The sequence below is a fragment of the Synchiropus splendidus genome, chromosome 6 (genome assembly GCF_027744825.2).
Source record: "Synchiropus splendidus isolate RoL2022-P1 chromosome 6, RoL_Sspl_1.0, whole genome shotgun sequence".
Classification (NCBI taxonomy): domain Eukaryota; kingdom Metazoa; phylum Chordata; class Actinopteri; order Syngnathiformes; family Callionymidae; genus Synchiropus; species Synchiropus splendidus.
Genome location: NC_071339.1, coordinates 7,966,351 through 7,980,111, shown reverse-complemented (window position 1 = coordinate 7,980,111; position 13,761 = coordinate 7,966,351). Strand labels below are relative to the sequence as shown.

The window sequence follows — 13,761 nt, the reverse complement described above, 5'->3', positions numbered from 1 at the left end:
AATTCAGTCTGTGCATGACTCTTTTTGCAATTGAAAATCATGGATAGAGAAAAATAGAATAGCCACTAATGTCAATGACAGTTCTTTACCAAGAAAAACAGTCTGTGTGCATCTGCTTTCTTGACTACAGGTTGTATAACTAGCAAAGCTCAGTAGGTGGCAGTGTCGCTTTAAAAGTCATGTGTTGTTTCATTGGAATAGTTGTTCGAAGTCAGAGGTTATAGAGCACACAGTGCCATCTAGTGGTCTCCAAAAACATCGACACTTGAAACCTCATCTGCCCATCAAGCATCATGTAGCAAGGTCTTCTCTTCTTGTGGTATTTTCTGGAGCTCCATGAGGTTTGCATAACCACGATATTAAAGTTGGTTGTGACTCAACACGTCGGATCAAGGAAGCTTCATGAAGCCTTTTTCAGTGCTTTATCGGTGGTGGTCTTGTTTTAAAAATCATCTGCAGTTTCATTGAAATTGTTTTTCAAACCTGAAGATTATGGTGCGCTTCGAAGTGAACCTACTTCATAAAGCTTCATTAGTTGTACTGATGAAGCATAGTCATGATAATAATAATATAATAATACATTAATATAATATAATAGCGCTCTTCACAAAGTGCTTTCCAGGCAAAACAGTGAGGAATGTTTGCACTCAGGCCCTCAGTGATCAAGAACTAAGGAATTGTTCGGTGGATGATACATGAATGCCAGCTGACAAAATGAGTTTTGAGCAGGGATTTGAAGCTGGTGGTGAACACTGTGTTTGGGATCTCCTGTGTCAGACTGTTCCTGAGTGGAGGAGCCCTGACAGAAAAGGCTCGGCCACCTAAGGTCCCTAAGTCTCAACTTGGGGACACCTGCGGATCTGACGGATCAGCTGTTCTACAATGTAGTCGGGGCCCAGAACAATTTTTCAAAGTACTCTAGCTACTATATCCTGCAACAATTGTGTGGCGCCAAAAAAAAGTCTTAAATTTCACTTAAATTATGTGATTTAAATATGTTCAATATCAGTTATTTTGATTAATTAAGAGGAAAATTTATGCAAAATAAATCAGATGAAATGGGTCTAAACTTCTCACTCCAATTCATTTTGATCTTTTTAGTCAATGAAATCAATTAAAATGCAATTAATTGTGATAAATACATTTCCATTTATTTATTTACTGCTTAATCAATCCCAACTGTAATTATAAAAGAAGGGAAATAATGTAATTATGCCATCAAATACTTAAATAAATGTCATTTAACTACACATTATTTCATTTTATATCTGTTTTATTAAATTATTTTTAATATAAATCATAAATATCGGAAGATATTTGGTGAGGTGGTTCATGTTTTTGTGAACTACTGTTTGGGTAAAACATACTATGATATAATGGAACTTTATTTCTTGGTATGTGTTTTTTTTTTTTTTTTTTTTCCAATTCAATAGCAATCGATTTCTTTGACCTCACTGGGGCGGCACAGATGCAGGTCTCTCCATCATCCTGTGACCTGTGAGAATTGAAAGTTTGGAGGTCTGTGTTCAGGGGTGGCAGTTGAATATGGCAGATTTTTTACATCTGTTGGACAACTGGCCGTACACATCACGCTGAAATAAACAAGCTCAAATCTTTTTCCTTTCCAACTTGTTCCCTTTTTCCTAGCCTGATGTCACACACGCTGTCGGAAAGTTCATCTCTGCTCACTCAAAATTGTGTTCAGCTGGAATTGGCATGAGGCTGTTTCTGGAAAAGTTGACCCACTTTCGACTGCCACGAGCCAGCGAAGGAAGGAGGGGAAAATAATTTGAATGGCTCAGGGCATTTTTTTTTTTCTCCGGAGGACAGAGTGCTGTCAACATGTGGAAGATATTGACATTTTCACTAGCAGGGGAAAACACGTCATTCGGACACAAACCCCGCAGCCGTGGTTGTTTGACCCGATATGCAAGTGAATGGCTGACAGAAATAATATTTCTATTTGTCCGGCCCTCAGTGAAAGCTGGGTGTATCAGCCTGAGCGGCTCGTGTCAGCATTTGGATAGCTCGCACGATGTTGGCATTAAATGTGTTGCTCCATCAAAGAGGCGCTTTCTTTCGCACTTCTATGCAACGCGTTGCAGCAGCAGCGCTGTGTATTGGGGATCTATCAGGAGAGTCTATCAGGCTGCGGCTTTGTCCTCAGCCGAACTTATCTCGCTTAAATGCCGAACACAAACTTCCAGTCAAAAGTGAAAATGAACTGTCAAGTGATTTGTGAATAAGTCAAATCCCCAAAATAATGCAATGAATAAATAATTCATTGTGACGCCGAATATGGACCTGAACAAAGCAGTAGCTAAACAAAATGATATAATGACTTCACATCTGCAGCTTCTATTGACTTTTGTGTTAAGACTTTTCATCATTGTTCAGTTATCTTCCAATTTTTTGGGGGGCGATTTGCAATCACGTAGAATATTGAGGTGGATCGATTGCCATCTTGTGGCAGGAGGCCATCACTTCACGAAGTTGCACTGCATTTTTGGGCCAGTGTGTGTTCTAAATTCAACGCAATTGTAGGCCGCTTTAAAATGAATTTCCTTGTCAGCTTTGAACTAATGGCATTGAGTTTGACGCAAATCTTTCACTGCATATTGGCAACCAAGATACCAACCAAGATACTTGGATATTATTGACTAAGATGTGCTGTTTCCCTTGTAAACCTGGGATTTGTGAGCGCTGTGCTATTTTCTAGAACAGTCTCCGCTTCCCTTGTTTTGTTGTTGTTGAAGGCGATGAGAACTGACTGGTCAGGTTGTGTCAGCAGTGTTTGTGATCGTTCATGAAAAAGCGCTTAGTCAGGCTTTGTCTGTTTAAAAAGAAGAATAACGCCTAACAATTTCTTCCACCGTGAAAGTTGAACAGGGGCAGAGAAATTTCTACTGTTTTGATGACCTCTGAACAGGAGGGGCAAGGTCATATTATGGAACTGGAGTCACTGGAAACAGGAACATATGCCACCGCTAAGCTGCGTAGTTTCACCTACACTATGATGATTTATATATATATATATATTTTTACTCAATATGATTTGTTACTATTGAACATTTATTGTATCCATGCCATTGGTAATGAGATTTGTCAACCTGCAGGTGGCAGTAGCATCACTGACCTCAAGCACACGAGGCATGCGAAGAAGAGGTTGCACCACAGCAGAGCAATACAAGCTGGTGGCTGTTATCTCCAGTCTTGAGCTTGTTCAAGCGCCGCGGCTCATTTTGTGTCTCGACTCAGGACTGCCAATATTCTGACCCCTTGATGCTGTAATGGTTTGGCCATGAGTTCAAGCCCCTCTTTCGGAAGTGAATTCGCGGAGGTAGTAGTTAATGAAATCCAAATCGCAACCTTTTGTACCTCACGTAAACTTTACTGCTGACACCATCTTTGTTACGCCGAAGGAGCGTCTTATATTCAAGAGCTCTCTGCTGACATCCATAGGGGCTTCTGAAGATCATTTATATCAAAATCGCCTGTTTCCTAGAACTATCTGATGTAATATTGATTCACTGATATTTTTCATGCAAATCCGTGGGGATTTTTTTAATTTTTTTCTGACGTTAGCCTCTTGAAGGATGACTTGCGCATCGCGTGCAGATAGTTGTTATATCACCAAACACTGCAGGTGCTCTAGTTTTTACTGCACAAATATGAATTGTAACACACACACACACGGCCTATAAGCTGTCAATATGCATGTAGAACACTGATGTACTCATGTTTCCAAGCCTTGCCAGCTACGCAGAGCTCCCCGTTCCTTTCTATTTTGAATGATCTGTTTCTTGTTATTAATCTTCACCAGTTCATCCAAAGTAAATATCTGTTTCTGCAACTACATTCCACTTGGACGGTGAAAGCCTTGAATATTGTGACTGTTCCATCATGCCAGTTAAAGAAACAGTTGCGGAGGAGCTACAGTTAAGTCCCTAATTATTGAAATACATTATCTTCTTAAATAAATAGAACGGTTATGAATTAAAATTGTGTTCACCTAGTCCTAAATTATGTGTTGTTTCAGTGGATTTAAAGTTGTTTACTCATAAAATTATTATTTTTAGATGTAATTCTGATTAAACAGTCGACACCACTGACTTCTACGTCGCTCAAACCTTCACACAGTTATTCAGGACGGTATTAGTGATTTTTTGTTCTTTGTCAGCTGGCAATCTTTCTGCCTGTTGGATGTCCCTTTTACCGTACATTCCAACATCATGGGTCTCTAATGTGCAGCCCTTGAGATGCACAGCGGTCCACATCCTCATCCTGTTTGTCCAATGTCAGGTGTTTTGGAAAAAAAATGTATAACTGAATCACAATAGATGACATTTGCGGTGAATTCCACTTCCTTCCTTAGTCCTCAACTTCAGTCCTCAACCTGAAAAATGTGCGCTACAACAGAGTGCAAGGACTGTCCCGATACTTCTGAAGTTAAGTTGAGGAGAAGGCGAAGGAAAGTAGCTTCCTCCATTTTGAGATTTGCCGGCACCTACTTCAGGATGGAGTGATACCCAGACTGTCCCACAAGGACGCACTGAACAATTGGTGGCCGACTAGTGAAAAAAACAAAAGCAATATTTGGCTTTGGTGGCGAAGAGTCACCAAGAGCCAGTTCTATAGATCTTCAAGAGGTTTGTATTGACATAAAGCGGAATTACCAACAAAGACTATGGATAGAAATACAACATCAGTTGTAAAAAAAAATGACCAATAACAATAGTTCCCCAGTCAATTGAGTTTGAGACCCTTACTCTACATGGTAGACTTTCTGTGGTTTTGCATACTTTTCATCTAGGCACTCTGGTTTCCTCCAACAGTCCAAAAACATGAGAAGCGGAATAAAATGGATGGTTCATTCTTTAGAGAAGCAAAACAAAAAAAGGAAATATCACTGCGACATATCAAGGGCATAAAACAGGATTCCACTTGTGTATCACCCGGAAAAATGTAGGAGGATTTTAAACCAGAAAATGAAATGTTTGTCAGTGCGTTGCTTGCACATGACCGCAGTCAGTGTGTACTCAAGTTGTACCAGGCCCTGTTAAACATCTCCACCCTGGCAGCAAGCCAAATCATATCACAAACATTTGATTTCTGTGATCATATGGAAGATCTGTGATGCCGATCCATGGGGTCAATGCTGCAATTCAGGATCTTTGACGTTACTATTTTCTATTTTACATGCTGCTGCTGTCACAATGTTTGTTTCATCTTTCAGACGGCGCCGCAAACATGCACATGCTGGGACTAACGTGGCTGACACTCGTCCTCACACTGACGGCGGAGCTGACGTGAAACCTCGAATCCAGGACATTGTTATTCCCACAGACCTGCTGCCTGACATCCAATAGACGCGGACTCACACATTGATATCTTGATCCTTACAAGCCTTCTCTGGGGCATTGACAGAACATCCATGTCATCGGGACACTGAGTTACCGAAGGGAGCGGTATTTGCTACCATGACAATAACCTGAAAAAAAAAAAAAAAACGGGAAAAAATAAAAAAAGATGACAATGCCTCCTGCTGTACAGCCCCCTCCCAGTTACACCTAATTTTTCTGTGTCTCTGTTGTCCCACATTTGCCTGTTGATCAATAAAAATAGTTGATTTTAAACAGTAAAAAAAAAAAACATTTTGGATTTTTCTTTTGAGGACGGAGGAATTCAAAGAAGGAACTGACCACTCCTCAAACGTTATGGGAATGACTGGCACAGACTTTCAAGCTCCCAGAGAACCTTTTTTTTTTTTTTTTCCATATTGATTTCTTTTCCTTTTAATGGCTTGGAATGTACAAGAGAATTATTTTAGTCCGTCAAGTAACTAGACAAGAAAAATGATCCTTTTTTTGTGTATTTTGTGTACATCTCTGTAAATACTGAAAATAATTAAAGAGGTTATATGGGCGAGGGAAGAAGGTGGTGGAGTTTCAGGTTCACTTTTGTTTCATGCAACACTTGTCCCAACTATGACTACGAATCATCCTTATCTTTTATTTTTTATTTTGCTTTATTTGGCATCTGTCTTTTTATATTCCCATGGCAGAATAATGTCAACATGTGTCTGCTTGGTTTTTAGGGTTGTGGTGCATGTGACATTAAAAGTCCACCCCCTGCAACCTCCCCTTATTTGAGCTGACTGCACAGCACCTCACATCTAACAGACTGATGTCTTCATGTGACATTCTGTCTCACTGATCTCCATCCTATACAACCCTGTGGCCAGGACTGACGCTGTTCTTGTAGGATCATTGGAGCCACCATTCCTGGGAGGAGCTCACCTGAAGTGTGCGCGTGTGTGTGTGTGTGTGTGCGTGTGCGTGTGTAGACAGGGTTGTTGTATTTGTTTCATCTCACCTGTATTAAAATGGATCGATGATTAAACATATGTCTTGACTTTAATTGTATCCCGATACAGTTAAAAGAAAAACAGTTCTCACCAGCGCCCTTGATGTAACTATTCCAAACATTTATCTACTTTTCTTTAATATTGTTTAGAAAAATTTTCGAAACAATTTCACGATAAAAACTGACATAGTTGCTATTGCTCATCAAAGTTAAAAAATCTAAATCTGTCTTTCCTCTGTTACATTTTAAATTGGCACCAAGGGCGCCTCCTCCTCACAAGGATATTCTCTGTGTTTGAAGATATGACTTTTTTTATGGCTATATTTATTGTAGTTTTCTTTGATGTTTTGGTTTTGGAATTTTTATGGAAACGTTGGTGGGTTGAATTTCAGTTTCCAGACACATTTTCTGCCTGTGGTTTTTCCGTCAGTACCAGAGAAAATCATTGAAAATGTGTGTAATGCTTAGAAATTGTTTATTTTGTTCAATCATAAATGTGCAGTTAAAGCTTCCCAGATCAGAGATGGCTTTTTGATACCTCAATATATGGCAGTTTCTGTGGTGAAATAGAGGGGGATGCTCTTATTTTTAGCAATTTCGTTTCACTTTTTTTGTGTTTTTTTAAACCTAAAAAATGAATAGAGATATAAATAAAAATACAATCTAGCTATAGACATAAGTTGTGTTCGTCGTGATGGGTTAATGAGGTCTTATGAAACACTGACCTAATTTCAAGTTCAAAGCTCTTTAGATGGCGCTCTTGGTTTGAAAAAATAATATAAAAAATAGTTGTTAGAAGCCAAAGATAGTGATCTACAGGGGTTGGACAAAATAATGGAAACACCTTAAAGCTAAAAGCTAATGCTACTGGCAGGATCAACATGGTAATTTGAGTATGTGTGAAGCCTGTGCAGGTGTAATTGATGAGATACAGTGAAGTGTGACTAAAGGAGAGCCGTGGGATAATGTGTGCAATATAAATATATAATATAATATAAATTCTTGAACAAAATGTCCTTGATCACAAATATCCATTTTCGCTGTGGAACTTAACCTGGGGACAATGACAGAGGTGTAATTACAGCCTTATTACACGACTGTTTGTCAGTCATTATTGGGGGCAGTTTCTTGGCATCCATGGTGAAAAAGATACCGATATCGGGTATCGGTCCGATACTGGGTTTCAGTACACTAATAGAATGGACACCGATACCAGTTTAGGGCAGCGCACAGATTTTGAATGAAAACAAATTGTACTGCAGTGAAACTACTGCCCACCCATGTGCAAGAAAAATATACTGATGAATGTTGTTTAAATAACGGTATATATTGAAAAAATAAGAAAAAACTCAAAGCAACTTTTGTGTCATGGTGAGTATTCAAATGCAAGTACTTGTGTACTCGGAAAAAAATGACATTGGTGGATCCCTAGTCATTGCTTTAATACTTCGAAGGATAAATGATGCAAATGAGAGATGTGCCATTACTAAGGGGGTGGAGGGCACTTTTTTCATGCGAGGAAAAAGGGGCCGGTCCACAAGTGTTGGAGCTAACACAATCCATTCACAAAGAAATTGTATCCCCCTACATCCTGTTAGAACTAGATTGAAAATGGAGTTCACTGTTAAATCAAAATGAATTTTGAATGTCCACATTCAGTCTCGAGCCTTTCCTGGATGGCTCCACAACCCCAAAGAGGAGAGAGGAGAATGAGAGATACAGTCTTGAATTCATTATTCCACTAACCTGGATGTGCAGCGTGTGGCTGACTAGTGTCTCTCGACACGATGAATGAGGTTGAATGGAATTAAAGAACCATGGATTGGCAGGATTGAAATGAACCTAGAGTTGTAATTCAGGTATGTCTGCTCACACTCACAGAGCCAATCGTCACCTTATCTGAGAAAATCCTCGCGTTCTTTCCCCCTTTTTTCTTTTTTTTCCCGCAATCGTACGAAGGACATGACATTGTATTAAGGGATTAAGGTTTAAACCAGGTGAGAGGTGAGAGCACAAGGCTTAGTTGGGTATAACAGATGAGCCTCAGATGGATTTCAGCACTCTGGTCGAGTATCTTGTCGTGTCTTTGTTGCTGTCCCACATTTCATGATTGCGGAAGCAAAACAGAAGCGTTACAAGCACGTTGCTGCAAGTGTTTGCAATTCATTTGCCAAAGTCCTATGTGCCTACTGAAATGATCAGGAAACTACTGGTGAATACGTCTATTAAAAGAAATGTGGAGCCAGTGTGGAATTTTACCCAACAAAAAGAAAGTTGGCATCTGATACCGAGTGTAGTTGCGCTACAGGCCAGTCACAATATTATTGTGTGTGTCACCTGAGCTGCACGCCGAGATGCTGCCTCACTTGTGAATTATTCAGCAGTCAGGCGGAGTGCAGTTTGATTCCCTTCATTCTGGCCGCGCCTGCTGCGAATGGGTGGCCAACCTGTGTCTTTGTCAGTCGCAATATCTGACATATCGCTGTCAAGAAAGACAATCTTGACACGGGCACATCTACACCGCAAGCACAAGGACAGCTTTCAAGAGCCTTGTGTGAAGTTGTGGTCAGAGTGCGGTGCTTTCAGAGCAACAAGTGAGTGAGAGTGACTGTTCCGAAAGTTCGGGAAAGTATCTTCCTCAGATTTGAGACTTGCAGGGACCCACCTTACCTGGAGTACCCAGAACATTTTGTGCATGTCCAAAGAGGCACAGAAAGCAAACCACAAATTTTCTTTTTAAAAAAAAACATTCTATTATCTGAGTTTATACCCATTGTATGTGTTATTTACCTTGTTGTTGTATAACATTTATTTTCATTTCTGGTGTTTATAACTGGTTTAGAATATCAAAATATGTGTGGAAACTGTGTTAGGATATTGGCAGGTCTGAAAGACGATTTTCACTTCAAATTAACAATGCGATGTAAAAGAATGTGTTTTTCAAACAATGTGACGCAGTGGTGAAACCAGCTCTGCACTTAAGCACCGATTCCCTGGCTCACTGCCCGATCAGCTGATGATCGAACTGTAGTATGTCAACACAAGTCGAAAATGTTATTGACTTTCCAACCCACGTCTCACATGTTACCTCTTTATTGGATCTTGTGGCATCACTCAGTTACTCCACCACCCAACTCTTTGCAAACCTGTTGCAGTATTTAATACTTTGTGTGAGTCAAAGCTGGAGGAAAAAATATTTTCCATTCTCCAAAAGTGCTACCTAACGTCTTACTTGGTCACGAAAACAAAACAAGTTTGTCAAAAGTTCGGGCAAGTCCAAGATTTTATTTGTTTAAAATTGCCTGCAACTTGTGAAGGTACTTCGCCAGAGACTGGAAGCTTTGAACAATGCAGGTGCAAACATCCTGTCTGTCTCTGATGCGCAGTTCTCCCACCAGCCCTTATTGAAACAAGCCTGTCCTTCAGTGCGTTGGCTTGTGCTTTTACTGACATTACTGTTGTTTTAAAAGAATGACACACTCGAGAGTGAACATAGGGAAATGATGTTGCATCAGAAATGAAGTTTTCAGGAAGTTATTTCGTAGCTGTCATTACTGCGAGAGCCTGTTTGAGCAGGCAAATATTGACCCATGGCGTATTTACATGCTCTTTGAATGGTTATTTAAACTATCTGGCTTCACTGCCAGCGCATGACAGTGCTCCACCCCCTGGCTGCCATGAATGCAAATACTTCTTCCAGCTGTATCAATTTTCACCTGATCCTCTGGGCAGTCATCAGATCACTGGAGCTCTCTGACAAAGGAGAGCAGACAGCATGCTGCCGTCAGGAGGGAGCGAGTGACGATATCATTCAACAGGATCATCCCAACCGTCGGCGGTGCTTCAACGATGCCTATTGCAGACCTTTTGGGCGTACAGTTCGACATGCAGCTGCTTCTGAAACTCAGCGTTTCTGCTGCTGTGGTGCTTTTCGTGTCACTGGCTTATCGATTCTACACATCCAGAGATCCGGCCAAACCACAGCAGCTTCTTGTTGAAGGCAACGCACAGCCACCGAGCACCACCTTCCGCAACTGTAAGACGGAGTTGCCTTCTCGGTGTGACAGTGAAAAGACGCCCAAGGCTACTGTCAGTCCTGAACTGACGCCTTCTTGGAACGCAGCTGGTAAGGATTCTGTTGACCGGGACTCAACTGTGAAAGACGGACATACTGCTCCCCAAAAGCAGGAAGAGGTCGCCTCCGCTGAAGTTTCAACCGAACCCAATGTGAGCCGTGTGCCCGCAGCACAGGCAGCGAATTCCACAAGGAGCCGGTCCCCATGCTTTTTACAGAAGTTAGAGAGCAGTGTTGGAGTGGGCCGAGAGCTGAGGCAGGACTTGGATCACCAGGGAACACACTCCACCTTCCTCTCTAAGGCTGAGATTAAAGTGGTAGACGCCAACCTGGTTCTGGATGGTAAAGGAGATCAGGTTTTACCTGGAAAGATTTACAATTACTATATACGCTCCAGCTCTCACTCCAGCTCTGACTCCAAAGCGGTTCTTGGACAGTCAGGTGAGTTACGAAAGCGCAAGTGCGGCGAAGATCCTGACACGCCCCAAGTTCTGAATCACAAAGACGAACCAAGATCGCCTGTCCGACGCAAGCAGAGCTACCTGTTTGCTACTGAAGAGACTGAGCTGCCAGCTTATGTTCAATTAGACCTAGTTACTGACTCTAATGTGCCCATTAAGACTGCAAACCTTGAAGTTCTTGATGTGGAAGAGCATACACCTAGTGCCCCAGAATCGGAAGCACTGAATCTAAACCTAGGAAACTGCTTGGAATCCCTCCTTATTGCCAAGCGAAATGGTCAAACGACCACGCAGCAGGCCGCCCTGGGGGTCTTGTCCGACAACTACCTCCAAGTGCTGAAGGAACCAAACCTTTTTGGGCGGCTGCTGTCCAGCGAACGTGAACTCATCCGGGAGCAGAGAATGAGAGGCAGGCAATATTTAATGGTGGCAGATATGGACCCCAGAGACTGTTCAGCAGGAGGGCAGCAGGCAGCGCTGAGAAAGAGAATGTCAAGTGCTGTGTACTATTATGATGATAACAAAAACGTGTGGCAAACGCTTTGCCTTATCCCGCCAGAGGTGGTCAGCAGAGCCTGTGCCATGTGTACAATGGATAACTACTTATTTGTGGCCCTGGGCTGCGAGGGCGCAGACAGCGAGAAGACACCCTCAAAGCGGGTATTTTGCTACAATCCTTTGACATCCATTTGGAAGGAGATCAGTCCAATGAATGAAGCCAGACCTCGATGCAAACTGGCAGCACTAGAAGGCTTTGTCTACGCCATCGGAGGAGAGTGCCTCTCCTCAGTGGAACGCTATGATCCTCGAGCCGACAGATGGACGTTCGTGGCACCACTGCCTTATGACACCTTTGCTGTGGCGCATCACGTCGCCGTTTGCAGCGGGGAGATTTTTGTCTCCGGAGGAAGTCTGAGATACATGCTGCTGCGCTACAGCCCCGCCACCAACACATGGAGACACACTCTGCTGGGGAGCAAAGACCGAACTGCGGATTTGGAAGCCGAGGGGAGATTTCTGTATCGTTTTGATGTCAACCCACAGCTCGGCATCAGCGTCTACCGCTACCACACCGTGGCCAAGCTATGGTACGAGTGCAGCAGCCGGCGGCTCCTCCGCTGCCCGACCTTCCAGTGCACCACCATGGACGGCACAATCTACTGCATCAGCCGTCAGTTCACAATGAGATTTCTGGCTGATGAGATTTCGCCGGCGTTCATAGATGAGGATTTGAGCGTCCTGTCTGAGGGGAAGGGCATGCTTTTCCCTTTTGTCCTCTCACTCCCCGATAAGAAGCTGCGCCAGACTAGCGTCTGAAGGTTTTTCAATAAGACGATGGCGATGGAAAATCCCCGCCCAAGCACGCTTGATAATGACTGTGTTGTTTTGCCTTGTACAGATCCATCCCAAAGCCATCACAATCCAAGTAAAACTGAAGCTAGATATGGGACTCCTGTGTCCTGAGGTACTTCATTAAATATCTGTTTGTCACGTCTCACTACTTGTCAATAGATGCAAAGTATTATCCCGCTAATTTCAGTCAAACTACAATTTGATTATATTTGTGCAAGCAGTGCAGACATGTAAATAGTTTGCTTCTATTATTCGCTGCATCGGCGCTGACAGTAAGTTCATTTTAGATCTCTGAAGGTCTTTAACCAATTTAGTTGAGCGAATATTTATGGATAATGACAGTCCAAAACATTCCAGAGTTGGGCCACTGTTGTCGCGACCCATCACAGCACTCTGCTTCCCGGGGCACAGACACTGTTAGACACTCTTGCTCTTTATATTTCCATGTTTATGGCCGCGTCAGACTATAGAAGCAGATGATGATGTGATTGTAACCTTCATGAGAGAGGTTATGGTCCTAAACAATTGCTGTTGAATATTGACCACTAATTCTACGCCCTGATGAAGTGTTTGAACATTAAACTGCACACAAAAAATATGAAGTCTGTTTCTCTGATTTTTCAGTGGTTAAAGTTAAATGGCTAATCCAGCAAAGAGGTGAAGCATGATATGATGTTGGTGACAACATTATCGGGATGACCGTATAGCCAGTCATTTCAACCTCAAAAAGAGTGACAAATGGGTCCAAAAACAGTGAAAAATGATAAGTGAAAGTTGTGGAAGAATTACCTATCTAACTTTAAAACACACACACACACACACACACACACACACACACACAGACACATATATATATATATATATATATATATATATATATATATATATATATATATAATCTCAATATTTTGAGAAAAGAAACATTTCAGAATAAACACAACACAATAGTTTCCAGAAAGAGTATAAATTCAACTAAAATAAATAAAATATAAAATGTTTATCAAAAAAATATATTGAAATAAAAAGTATATAGTAAAAAAATAGCCCATAAACAGTGACCAACAAATTCAAAAAATCTAAATTACTACAAAGAAAGAACAATTTGCATGTGATAAAACTGTGACATGAAATCCACATTGACACATCCAATTTTTTTTTAGGGCATTTCATGAGTAACGGTAAAACACAGAGAGAGAAAGGTTGCTCATTCTGCACAAAAACAGTGTCGTTCATAATATGTCATTCACTGGCAGGGTGGGTTGAATGAAGACTGAATCAAATGAAATATATTGTGTTAAATATTTTACTGCGACGACAACTGCTTAAAAAATAATAATAAAATAGACATCAAAGTGCATTTGAGAACTTGACTTCGTTTCTTGCATTCGAGGGTGACTACGAGAGCGTATTAACTGAAAATATGATGTCAGATCTATCATTTTTACCTTTTAATAACCGCCTGGAGGAAGAGCTCAGCCGTCACTGGAGCTTGTGCTGCTGCAGCAC

The 13,761-nt window shown here is 41.5% G+C and overlaps 2 protein-coding genes across 4 annotated transcripts in view; both read left to right on the top strand.

The window, feature by feature from the left end:
* Positions 1 to 7,014, top strand: part of igsf21a (immunoglobin superfamily, member 21a) — a 212,102-nt gene extending 205,088 nt beyond the window's left edge. Inside the window, exon 9 of one of the 3 annotated variants that reach the window (XM_053867448.1) lies at positions 5,237 to 7,014. In XM_053867448.1, coding sequence (XP_053723423.1) covers positions 5,237 to 5,313 — 77 coding nt within the window. In that variant the 3' untranslated portion in view covers positions 5,314 to 7,014. The remainder of the gene's footprint in view (positions 1 to 5,236) is intronic. The other 2 variants (XM_053867446.1, XM_053867447.1) reach the window with 2 other exon arrangements.
* Positions 7,015 to 10,123: 3,109 nt separating this feature from the next.
* Positions 10,124 to 12,805, top strand: klhdc7a (kelch domain containing 7A). The gene has a single exon (XM_053868614.1). The coding sequence runs from the start codon at positions 10,216 to 10,218 to the stop codon at positions 12,217 to 12,219; it is 2,004 nt and encodes a 667-aa protein (XP_053724589.1). The 5' UTR covers positions 10,124 to 10,215; the 3' UTR covers positions 12,220 to 12,805.
* The last annotated feature ends 956 nt before the right edge of the window (positions 12,806 to 13,761 follow it).